This window comes from Pelophylax lessonae, assembly GCF_965119305.1.
Source record: "Pelophylax lessonae genome assembly, chromosome: 12".
Classification (NCBI taxonomy): Eukaryota; Metazoa; Chordata; class Amphibia; order Anura; family Ranidae; genus Pelophylax; species Pelophylax lessonae.
The window spans coordinates 62,363,188-62,376,125 of record NC_138779.1 but is presented as its reverse complement, the minus strand read 5'-3'; the positions used below and the strand labels follow the sequence as shown (position 1 = coordinate 62,376,125).

General features: G+C 42.8%; 1 protein-coding gene across 1 annotated transcript in view; it reads left to right on the top strand.

Annotated features, from left to right (window-relative positions):
- LOC309568868 (uncharacterized protein) overlaps positions 1–12,938 on the top strand; it is a gene marked incomplete at its 5' end in the record, with an annotated part of 164,293 nt that overhangs the window by 34,374 nt on the left and 116,981 nt on the right. Inside the window, 2 exon segments of the mRNA XM_082274652.1 lie at positions 4,184–4,353; positions 4,955–5,112. Coding sequence (XP_082130778.1) covers positions 4,184–4,353; positions 4,955–5,112 — 328 coding nt within the window.

Genomic DNA, 12,938 nt, shown 5'->3' with positions numbered 1-12,938 from the left:
GAGGAGCTGTTTTAATGTAATCGCGGCAAGTGTAACGTTACCCACACTACTGTGATAAATCCATACCCTCCGTAGGTGCACCGTAAGTGACGAGGGTATGGTTTTCTCACGGGTATGGTCTTTTCACGGAACACCGGGACTTCCGATGGGAGCGCATCCTTCCTTCTCCTTGGCGCCGCCCGCCCCCTTCTAACTCTTGGTGCTGCTTTCTGGAGATTTTTAAAGTGATGTGTACAGTGGCGCTGGCGAGGCTGCAATTATGGGCGCTGGCGAGGCTGCAATTATGGGCGCTGGTGAGGCTGCAATTATGGGCACTGGCAAAGGCTGCATGTATGGGCACTGGCGAAGGCTACATGTATGGGCACTGGCAAAGGCTGCATGTATGGGCACTGGTGAAGGCTGCATGTATGGGCACTGGCGAAGGCTGCATGTATGGGCACTGGCAAAGGCTGCATGTATGGGCACTGGCAAAGGCTGCATGTATGGGCACTGGCAATGGCGAGGCTGCAATTATGGGCACTGGCGAGGCTGCATGTATGGGCACTGGCGAAGGCTGCATGTATGGCCACTGGCGATGGTGAGGCTGCAAATATGGGGACTGGCGCTGGCGAGGCTGCATGTATGGGCACTGCGCTGGCGAGGCTGCATGTATGGGCATTGGTGCTGGCGAGGCTGCAATTATGGGCACTGGCGCGGCTGCAATTATGGGCACTGGCGCTGGTGAGGCTGCATGTATGGGCACTGGCGCTGGCGAGGCTGCATGTATGGGTACTGTGTGACGAGGCTGCATGTATGGGCACTGCACTGGCGAGGCTGCATTTAAGGACACTGCGCTGATGAGGCTGCATTTGTGGGCACTGGTAAGACGCCGCTCCAGTAGACGTCTGATGACGAAACGCGTAGGGCGGAGCTACGTACGCGACACGTCACTTCCGGCTTAGTGGTTCGGAGCCGTGGAACGCGGAAGTGGAAGCGTCCCGGCGTCCATCTCTGAAGAACTGCAGTGATCGGTCCGAACTGTGAGTTTGTCTACACTGTTTGTACAGATTTTTGTCATATACTACGCCATTGGGGTCTTCCTTGTTTCTGCTTGAGCACCATAGATCCGCTCCTTGGAGGGAGGCAACTCCCATAGCGGCACACTTGAGCGTGAAGGAACCCCGGAACCATTCGAAAAGGAACCCCCCCCTCTGTGGCTTGTCTGTACTGCTCGCCCAGAGGAGGATAACAGGGTGAGAGTGTCACTCATTAGTGGCACTTTTTTATTACACTCATTTCACATTTTTATCACCTATTCACGGTTGTACATACTATACACCGGGTGTGCTTTTATATGACTTTTATATGACTTTTTTACCTACTTGTTAGTGATATTTTATTCCATTTTAGCTTACACCATTGTTCACTTGGTTTCAGCACATTACTTATGTTTCACTGGCACTGCATTGAATCATTTATGACACTTTGTGCACATTTTGCATTCTCAATCTTTACGTTTTTATGAGCAGTTATACATACACATTTATTGGCACAAGAGCACTTTATCTTCAAAGGGGTGGTGGTTAACCCACCCCTTGCATGAGCTTGGTTTAAGCACTTTATTCATCACAGGATTTTTTGTGCACATACAGCCTGTGTAGGGGTTCTGTACCCCTTTTTTTCTCTTTTGAAATAACTGCTCAAACAGGTAGCACCCCATACAAACATCTCTTTCCGCTATATACTGGTAAGACTACATTTAATTAAAAAAAAATGTTCAGAGTTCAAAGCTGTTTATTTTAAATTTCAGCTTTTTTCCTGAAATTTCTGCCCTAAAATTTAGGTGCGTGTTATACGCCGACGCGTGTTATACACCGATAAATACGTAATTACTGAGCTACAATGAGAAATGGTAAAGTTATAACCTATTAGGCCAACAATTTGTGAGCACTTGATCATCAACATTTACAGTACATGAAATTGTTATACATCACATCCCAAAACTATGAACATTAATGTGGAACCCTTCCCCCTTGTAGATTTAACACCCCTGCTGTTTTTGAAAGGCGATAATAAAATGTAGGAATGTGTGTTCTGTTTGCTTAACCAAAAAAAAATTTGTGAGGTCCGGTACTAATGTTGGATATGCCTAAAGTTTACCTAGTTTATTCAAATCTCCTAAAGTTGCTACTGTATTAAAATGGTGGTTGGATATGAAGTTTTAGAGTAGGATAAAAATGTTACCCTTCAGAAATACAGTACACTTCATTATTGAAAGAACTTGCTAATGATCATGGAGGCTACTCTGACTACTAAAAATTCTAGTTGGCTGGGTCTTATATATCCAGTGGCTTCAATGTTTGATGATCATGGAGGCTACTCTGACACTAAACATTCTTGTTGACTGGGTCTTAACCACTTAACGTCTAGCCACGTAGACCTACGTCGTCTGACTTTAAGGGGTTATGCCGGGATGATGCCTCTAGCTAGAGACACCATCCCGGTACCGTTGTTTGAAGCCAACGGTCGGCTTTCCGTCGGTAACGACCTATGCGGCTCGGGAGCCGCTCGATCGTTACCCGGGGGGCGGGAGGGGACGTCCCCCCCCTCCCGCCGCCTTCCGTGGCTTTGCTCGGGGCTCCCGTCCCACCGGGAGCCCCGAGCACCCAGCCGGCACATCCGCCGGCTGGATGGAGTCCAGATGAATGCCGGAAACGGCATCGATCGGGTCTCCGATGACGTAACCCGGAGGCGGCGTCCATGACGTCACTTCCGGGTTACTGTGCTGCAAAAGGCGGCACATTTGAAAAACGGCTGTATGCAAAAATGCCGTTTTCAGCGTTTTGCATACAGGGAAGTGTAGTGGAGGGGTATAGGGTCTTTTAGACCCTCGATCCCTCCATAAAGTGTACCTGTCACTACATATTGGTGTCACAAGGGATGTTTACATTGCTTGTGACAGCAATAAAAGTGATAAGATTTTTTTTTTTTAAAAACCTGTAATAAAGTTAAAAAAAAAGAAAAAATAAATAGGAAAAAAAAAAAAATTAATTTAGCCGCCCCCGTCACCGTTAGCTCGCGCACAAAAAAAAACATATACGCAAGTCGAGCCGCGAATGAAATCGCTGTTCAAACCACACATGTGAGGTATCACCGCGATCGCCAGAGCGTGGGCAATAATTAAAAAAAAGAGCTACACTCTAACTCTGAACTGGTAACCGTTAAATACATTTTAAGCGTCGCAGATTGAGATCTCTATTGACCGTAGTTTGTCGCCATCCCACGGGGGGGCGCAATTTTAAACCGTAACATGTTGGGTATCTATTTACTCGGCGTGACATCATCTTTCACAATATACAAAAAAATGGGCTAACTTTACTGTTTAGTATTTTTTAAATGCAGTGAAATGTGATTTTTCTAATTTTTTCCCAAAAAATTGCGTTTTAAAGACCGCTGCGCAAATACCGCGTGACAAAAAATTTTGCAATGACCGACATTTTATTCTCCAGAGTCTTTGCTAAAAAAATATATATAATGTTTGGGGGTTTTAAGTAGTTTTCTAGCAAAAAATACTGGTTTTAACTTGTGAACAAAAAATGTCAAAAATAGGCTTAGTGGTAAAGTGGTTAAATATCCAGTGGCTTCAATGTTTGATCATCATGGAGGCTACTCTGACTACTAAACATTCTTGTTGGCTGGGTCTTAAATATCCAGTGGCTTCAATATATTTTGAGTCATTGGTTAAGAATAAACAGAGGACTTCTTACTTCTCTGACTTTCCTGATTTGCGTACTTGTTCTTGGTCACTGACTAAAAGGTATTGAAGCCACTAAATCAGAAAAATGGTCAGTCCGTGAGGACAAACCTAATTAATAATGTTATATCATATAACAATCAAAGTCAGGTTTTTTTTTTTTTCATCAAAATACCTTAGATCATATTGGTCAGGAAAGAATTGTTCAACTAAATTTACATATAGACAATTTTGTCACTCCATGTAACACCTTACCACCATTGCCCCCTTTAAATTAAATGGATTGTAGATGAGGAATTAATTAAATAGAACCACTACTTCTTTTTTTATGTGATTGATGACTTTACAGTACAGTATCTGCCATTAATTTATTTGCAGTCATTTTTCACTCTCCTATGTTTTGACTAATGTGTTTTTGTACAAACCACATGACATAATGTGTTTTCATAGTGTTGAGGATGGAAAGTCACCCGATTTGCCCTATGTCTATGTGAGCTCCTCTGGGACCATCAAAAACAACAAACCTATGCAAGTGGTGTCAGCATGTAGCCTGGAGACCTATGCCTTTCCCTTTGATATACAGAACTGCAGTCTGACCTTTAGCAGCTGCTTACATACAGGTAAATCTGCCAGTCTCCTTACATTTACAAATACAAATCAGTGCTTCTTAGTTAAGGCTTGTTTGTTGTAAATTGGGCTTATGACAGGCAGTTCTCACCATTTTCGACCACTACCCAAGTGATGGTTCCAATGAAGTGCATTGAGCCAAATTAGTCATCTGCTTTGTAGCTGGATGCAGCATTCATACCATAGACTTCAATTGCCTTCTAAATGTTCTGCCTCCAGCACTTGTTTGAGCAAACACTTAATATAAGGTAATATATATATATATATAGGTAATAAGGCCTCATTATACATTATAAAATTTAAAGGTAACTTTTACAATTGAGTTTGGATATCTCTTGGCTTGTTGGGGATTATTGAAACAGGTTTCATTCAAAACACACCAATCATTCATGAATTAGGAAAGTAAAATAATAGTCATCATCATGCAGAACTGCACAGTCCTTCTACTGTCATCTATTCATAATAAATCATCATTCAACAAATATTATCATATTTATTATGCCCTTGCTTAGCCTAATTTTCCAAAGTATGTTATTACAAACTTGATATAAAATTTGAAAATGTTATATCTGTACTGTGTGCCATTTGTTGCAGTGGATGATCTGAATCTCTCCATCTGGAGGAGTTATGAGGAAATTAGGAATGACAAAAGTATATTTCTTGATGACGGAGAATGGGAGCTTCTTGCTGTTCCTTCCACCTATGAGATCCTACACACTCATGGCGGCAGCTTTGCTCAGGTCCAATTTAATGTAAGTATATAAAATTGTTGAAATGTAAAAGGATCTGTAGCATTTTTATTAATCTAATACATACAGGACATGTTAAGATCACCAGCTGAATGTAACCTATGTTATTAAAGGGTGTTCATCTTTTAAATACCTTAATTACATAGGAAGATTTTCTTTTCCTGTGAATGCTTTTATCTCTCTGATAAAATGTGTCTAATTAAAAATTACAGACTCTGCAATTTTTATAATGTGAAAAACCTAAAATATGAATTATATATAGTAGGAAAGATATTTTAAAGACCTGACCTTCTCACTCTGCTACCATGCCCATGATTGGCTGTTCTGATTTTAGAAGTGTCTTGTTTTGATTGTTTTATACATCACAAAAGGAGTAAAAATGGGGAAGCTACACATACACAAGAAAGAAGTTTCTTCACAAATACTTAAACAATTGAAAGTAGTTGTAAACTCTTACATATATCCAGTGAGGCGACTGGCCTTATGTGATACACAGGGATCAAAAAAATCCTCCTACATAAGTTGTACCTGTTTATCTACAGCCCTCATTTCCAGACATTCATTCAAACTTCAGAATTTACACAGGATCTCTCAGCTCTGAAAAAGCAGGGGGTGGAGAGCTGAAGCTTTATCAGTGAGGAGAGCTCTGAGAGCTGATTGGAAGGAAGGGGCACAGCCCCCTTCACACAGCACACAGGAACAGAGCTGAGGCTTTCAATCAGCTGGAGGCAGGGGTCAAGTCCTGGAAAATAAAGTGTGGGAACTCACCCAAGATTACCACACCCAACCTCAAAAATAAAAAAAAGTGTGTGTTCGTGTATACCGTATATACCTCTCTGTCTCTCATGTCTCTCTCTCTCATGTCTCTCTCTCATGTCTCTCTCTCTCTCTCTCTCTCTCATGTCTCTCTCTCTCTCTCTCTCTGTCATGTCTCTCTCTCATGTCTCTCTCTCTCATGTCTCTCTCTCTCTCTCTCTCTCTCTCTCTCATGTCTCTCCTCTCTGTCATGTCTCTCTCCTCTCATGTGTCTCTCCTCTCTGTCATGTCTCTCTCCTCTCATGTCTCTCTCCTCTCTGTCATGTCTCTCCTCTCATGTCTCTCTCTCATGTCTCTCTCTCTCTCATGTCTCTCTCTCTCTCTCTCATCTCTCTCTCTCTCATGTCTCTCTCGCTCTCATGTCGCTCTCCTCTCATGTCTCTCTCATGTCTCTCCTCTCTCTCATGTCTCTCTCTCTCATGTCTCTCTAATGTCTCTCCTCTCAGTCGTGTCTCTCTCCTCTCATGTCTCTCTCCTATCATGTCTCTCTCCTCTCATGTCTCTCTCCTCTCTGTCATGTCTCTCTCCTCTCATGTCTCTCTCTCTTGTCCTCTCATGTCTCTCTCTTGTGTCTCTCTCTCCTCGTGTCTCTCTCTCTCCTCATATGTCTCTCTCCTCATATGTCTCTCTCCTCTCATGTCTATCTCCTCTCATGTCTCTCTCCTCTCGTGTCTCTCTCCTCTCATGTCTCTCTCCTCATATGTCTCTCTCCTCTTGTGTCTCTCTACTCTCATGTCTCTCTCCTCTCATGTCTCTCTCTTTACATGTCTTTCTCTCTCTCTTGTCCTCTCATGTCTCTCTCTCTCTCTCTTGTCCTCTCATGTCTCTCTCTCTTGTCCTCTCATGTCTCTCTCTCTTGTCCTCTCATGTCTCTCTCTTGTCCTCTCTTGTCCTCTCATGTCTCTCTCTCTTGTCCTCTCATGTCTCTCTCTCTTGTCCTCTCATGTCTCTCTCTCTTGTCCTCTCATGTCTCTCTCTCTTGTCCTCTCACGTCTCTCTCTCTTGTCCTCTCATGTCTCTCTCTCTTGTCCTCTCATGTCTCTCTCTTGTCCTCTCATGTCTCTCTCTCTTGTCCTCTCACGTCTCTCTCTCTTGTCCTCTCATGTCTCTCTCTCTTGTCCTCTCATGTCTCTCTCTTGTCCTCTCATGTCTCTCTATCTTGTCCTCTCATGTCTCTCTCTTGTCCTCTCATGTCTCTCTCTCTTGTCCTCTCATGTCATTCTTTCTTGTTCTCTCATGTCTCTGTCCTCTCATGTTTCTCCTTACCTCCCTCCCTCCCATCTGCAGAGTCGATGTTTCTTTTGTGGCTCCTATGCCCTGTCACAGGCGGAGGCGGAGTACATTTGATATCACTCCGCCTGTGACAGAAGCCGGCGCTATACAGGAAGCATCCGCTCTGCTTCCTGTAGTGCCTCCGGCTATGTTTACAGCGATGCTCGGGGATGGCGGGTCGGGGACCCGCAATCTGGGCTTACCGACCCGCCATCCCAGAGCAGGAGGTGGCGCTGGGATCGTGTCGGGGCTCGGGGGGAACGGGAATGGCGTTCCTGTTGTAGAATAAGTACAGGGACGCCGTTCCCATGCGTTCCCGCAGGACTCGAACCCTGGCTGGAGGTCCCTCCCCTGTCACATTTTTTTCTCTTGGTGTCAGGAAAACTTGTAATAAGTAACTTATGCTGATAGCAGAGGAGTGAGGCAGCAGACAGAAGTGACACTGAGTGCCCTCGATTGAGAAAAGCACACTATAGAGGGTAATGCTTTGTTCATATTTCTATCTGAAGTGTACAACCACTTTCAATCTCTGTAGTGAAATGATACAGCCTGATGGATTTTGGAAGAAGATGATTTGGTACATTGCAGTATTCACTGCCAGATCCTCTGATGTCATCTGACCAGAGGAGTCTAGGAGTCTATCTGCTACATGCAGCACATGATGGTGAACGTACTCAGTAAAGGGCCCCTGTGTAAAAACAGCTACTGCCGCCTATTCAAGTACAAAATCATATTTACTGTTTATAAATAGATGCAGGCAAAGAGCGTCTTTTTTGATGCCCTGAACTCTCTCACCCTCCTAAATATGCAAACAGGGTTAGGTCAGAGAACATTCCTTCTATTTTCCTGTCAAAAGAATAAATAGGAAATAAGACATTCCTTCTGCATATCCCCATACCAGACACATAGGAAGTCCTAGAGGAACTTACTGCCCAACACCTCCTGGGTATTACAAATCTGGATGGTTGGGGCATCAAAAATAATTTTTTTCTGCTTCTCACCTGCCCTAGTAGTAAACATTGCCCATGACAAAGTGACCTTTAGAAGGGCATCTCAGCACCTTTATGAGCCACATCTTAAATTGGGTCCTCAATCCCAGAGGGGAATTGTGCAACACTTGGTATATCTATTTCCCTGCACACACATTTAAACCAAACCTAGAAGTTGCCAGTTTGATTATAGTAAAAATATTATTATCCCAGCCTGGGCTCAGGTTAAGGATTAAGGACTGCCACTGAAGAAGAAGGACCGGCCAGAAGACTGTAGGCAAAAAAATGTGCATAATGTAATTTTTTTTTTTAAGTAGCTGGGGTAGCTCCAGAGACAGGGAGTTGAGTGTTGTGCTTTACCTAGGCTCTACTGTGTTTCTGGACAGAAAAGCCTTGTGCACTTCGTGACCTCATGAGCCAGACACGACTAAACAACTGAACAACAACAACTGTGTTTCTCCTAGCCATACCCCATAAGGCATCTGCCTTTTTGTGGAAGTCCTTGAAAATGCTGCCCTCAGATTTACTTCGGGCTACACTCTAACAGCAATTGTGGTATATACATTTGCAGTAACACATTTCCATACAATTATTCAGTTATGCTCATACAAGAAGCCAATCAACCATTTACCATTACATACTCATTTTAAATGTTCTTTTTGGATTTTCCAAACCTTGACTTGCATATGTCTTTCTACGATTCCAAGGATTAGTAGATGATATAGAAAATTAAGTTTTGAAGCAGACAAGAGATTCCTATATTAGGTAATCTAAGCATTTCATGATCCATGGATTGTAGTAACCATGAAAACAAATATGAAACATCATTATCTATTGTCTGTAAGACCTGAATTGGTGGTTTAGCTCTGAATTACAAATAGATGTCGTCTTTCGCTAAGCTAAAATTCCACAGCTCGTTAATTTGCATATGAGCCATACAGCCTCATTACCATGAAACAGGATAGCAAGTGTTGTATGGAATACACAACTGCACATCAAGTAATGCAGGGAACAGCTATTAGGCTACACACCATTACCTGTTAGAGGGATTGCGCTGAAATACACTGATATGGACAGATTAGCAGAGAAGTTGGAAAATTGTAGTTCTGCACATTGAAAGGTTATACATTTCATTTTAAGTTAAGTGTTTGTATGTAATATATATATATATATATATATATATATATATATATATATATATATATATATATATATATATATATATATATGTGTGTGTGTGTTTGTGTATATATATATATATATTTTTTGTTCACAACAAAAAACTAATTTGAGTTAGGTATATACATATGGATTTATAATATATATATATATATATATATGCAAATTATATACCCTCCTAGTTAGGTGCTAGGTAGGAAGAGTAGTTTTGGCTCTGCCTGCCTATCAGGAGAGCAGCAGTCAAAATAGAGCTAAACTCTGCTTATCAGGGGAGCATGATCACTAGACAGGCCTGTTCAGTGTGTCTGATGTGTGAATCATCTGGGCTGAGAGAGTGTCCCCACTGCATCCAATAGGGAGGCCTACCCAGCCAGTGACACACAGGATTTTGTGGCTGTCTCAGTGGGTTGGCACAGGCAAATGGTGCATCCTGGGATATGCTATAAAAGCCAAGGACACATGTGGCAGGGTGTCTTTGGGCGGGAAGCCAAATCCCAGAAGGAGAATGACGGCTGTCTCCTCTTCTGAAGCTGTGGAAGGTGGTCTCAGGCAGTCGGCCTAGTGAACCAGAAAGTGTGGCTGAACGCAGAGGTGCAGTGGAAGCTGACTAGTGGAGTTGGAGGCAACGGTGGTTCTGGAAAAACACTGTTCGTGAGTACAGAACAACTTGCCCAGGGGTCTGTCATGAAGTGGACCACCCCAGAGGCTAGAGTCAGTGGACGGATGTCAGCACATAGGCAGTGAGAGTAAAGGGGGTGCCAAGTTAGAACCCTGAAGAGAATAACCAAGCAGTAACCTATAAAGTATATTCACTTCAGTGGCAAGGTGAAGCAGCGGCCTTGCCGCATTCTACAGTCAGCTGTCCTCAAGACTGTGAATAGTTAATAGTTGGAGTATCTCTCACTCATCCCTTCTCCTATCCAAGTTCTCAATAAAAACACAAAAACCAACATCCCATGGAATTTTATTGCTGTTTATCTGCTATCAGTTGCTACAGGTAACCCAGGGGAATCCAGAAAGTATAATTCTCAGCAGTACTCTATGGGGCAGTGCTACATATATCGCAGACCTCCAACCAGTGACTTTTCTTCATCTGGCTAATTCAGCTGTCAGCTGGGAATTGTGGGTTGGCAAGTAAATGTACACAAAGAAGCAGAGAGAGTGTTAAAGAAAACATTGTGGGGGTTCTCCCCACAATTCATACCAGGCCCTTTAGATTTGATATGAATTTGAAGGACCTTGTGTGAAAAAAAAAAAACATTGTGAGGTCTTCCCCAAATTCTATACTGGACTAATTTGGTCTGGTATGGATTTTTAAGGGGGAACCCCACATAGAAATACGAAAAAAGTGAGGGGTCCACCCAAAAATCCATACCATTCCCTTTCCAAGCATGCAGCCCGGTAGGCAAGTAACCCACCAGGCCCTTTCCTGGACCATACCAGGTCACATGCTCTCAACATGGGGGGACCTTGCCCGGGGAGAACCACCCCCCCAGCAGAGCACATTATCTCCTTGTTGATGAGGACAAGGGCCTCTTTTTCCACAACCCTGGCCCGGTGGTTGTTGGAGTCTGTGGGGGGGGGGATTATTGGAATCTAGAAGCCTCCTTTAGCAATAAGGGGTTCCCAATTACTAGCCCCCCCCTCTGTAAATGAGAAAGAGGTACCGTACATTGTATTCTTACACATTTAGAAAAAAGTACACAGTAAAAAAAAATCCTGAAAAAAAGTTTTTAACAAGTCCTTTTGTAAAAAAAATAAAATAAAGAAGAAATGCAGGCCTCATCCTGGTATAACCATAGGAAGCGGTTAAAGAAGAATTTCAGGTACAGCTATATTATTTATTTTTAATTGGACCAGCTTGGGCCAATGTAACCATCTAGAAACCGTATCTGGCCGTGACTATGTACATACTGTACATCCTGAAGGTCCTGGAAGCTGGATATTACTGAAGTAGACACCTCTGCTTCCGTGATCTCCACTTGCTTTTGGCTCCCATGCTTAGCGGCTGGCCTAATGCATTGTGAACACTGGAGGTCAGGTGCCATTTAGAGAGAATTATTGCTCCCACCCCCACTCATCAGCAGGGACTCCAATGCACGGGGGCCGGTGGCACCTGCAATCGTTCCCCACTGAGAGAGAAGGACGGTCAGCTGTTGTAAACACTTCTGAACGTTCTTCTCCCTGGAATGATCATAGAGCCCATGTGATCCTTCTATGTAGGATCGCAGGTCTCTGTGATCATTTTCAAAAGCCCAACCCCATACAGTTAGAAACACTCCCCTAGGCTTACATTTAACCCCTTGATCAACCCCTTCCCTGCCAGTGTCATTATTACAGTAACAGTGCATATTTTTAGCACTGATTACTGTAGTAATGTCACTGGTCCCCCCAAAAGTGTCAAAAATGTCAATTAGGGGTCCGATCTGTCCACCGCAATGTCGCAGTCCCGCAAAAAATCGCAGATCGCTGCCATTACCAGAAAAAAAAATAAATAAATAAAAATGACATAAATCTTTCCCATAGATAGTAGTCGCAATAACTTTTGGATAAACCAATCAAAATATGCTTATATACGCATATTTTACCAAAAGTATGTAGCAGAAAACAAATTGGCCTAAAATGTTAAAAAAATTTTGATTTTTAATTTTTTTTTTTGGGGAGTGTTATATAGCAGAATGAGAAAAATATTGTTTTTTTCGCAAAGGTGATCAAATACTACCAAAATAAATCTCTATTTGAGGGAAAAAAGGACATCAATTTTATTTCAGTACAGCGTCGCACGACCGCGCAATTGTCCGTTAAAATAACGCAGTGCGGAATCACAAAAAATGGCCTGGTCAGGAAGGGGGCAATTCCTTCCGGTCTTAAAGTGGTTAAGATCCTGTTCTTTTAGGAAGGACTCGATCACCCGGATACCTCGCCCGTGCGGGATACTAGAGCCCAAGGCTTGTATATCCACCGCTACGAGCAGGAAACATGAGTACCCATCACATATCTTAGCAGGTCAGAAGTATTTTGAATAAATGATGGAAGTCCCACTATATGAGACATGAGCTGGGAAGTGATCCAATGCCAGAGATGATAGTTCACCCTGAAGGTTTGGCCATGCCCTTATGGACTTTTGGCAAAGAATACAATGTTGCGAGACATGGAAATTTGACAATTAGGTATTCCAAAGTGTCTTTATCGATCAGTCCATCTAAATAAGCATTGGTGCACAATGCATGTAGTTTATTTACAAAGGTGGGGATCACTCCTTCATCAATAGGACAATACCACTGTCGATTGAAAAGAATGTTAAGACACAAAGTCTGATATTGAGGGTGGGACATTAACACTATGTTCCCACCTTTGTCAGAAGGTTTAATGACTATATCTTTGCCGTTTTGGAGCGATTTTAGGCGAGACTCTTGTTCTGGAGTCAAATTTATCGAACATGGTTGCCATTGTTGTGATTTTAAGTCTCTAACCGTTTTTTGAAGTAAAGACTTAAAAATTGGACATGTTAGTAAGGCAGGGAAGTGCTGAGACTTAGGTTTAAACCCAGTGTGTGTCTGTGAAATATTTAAA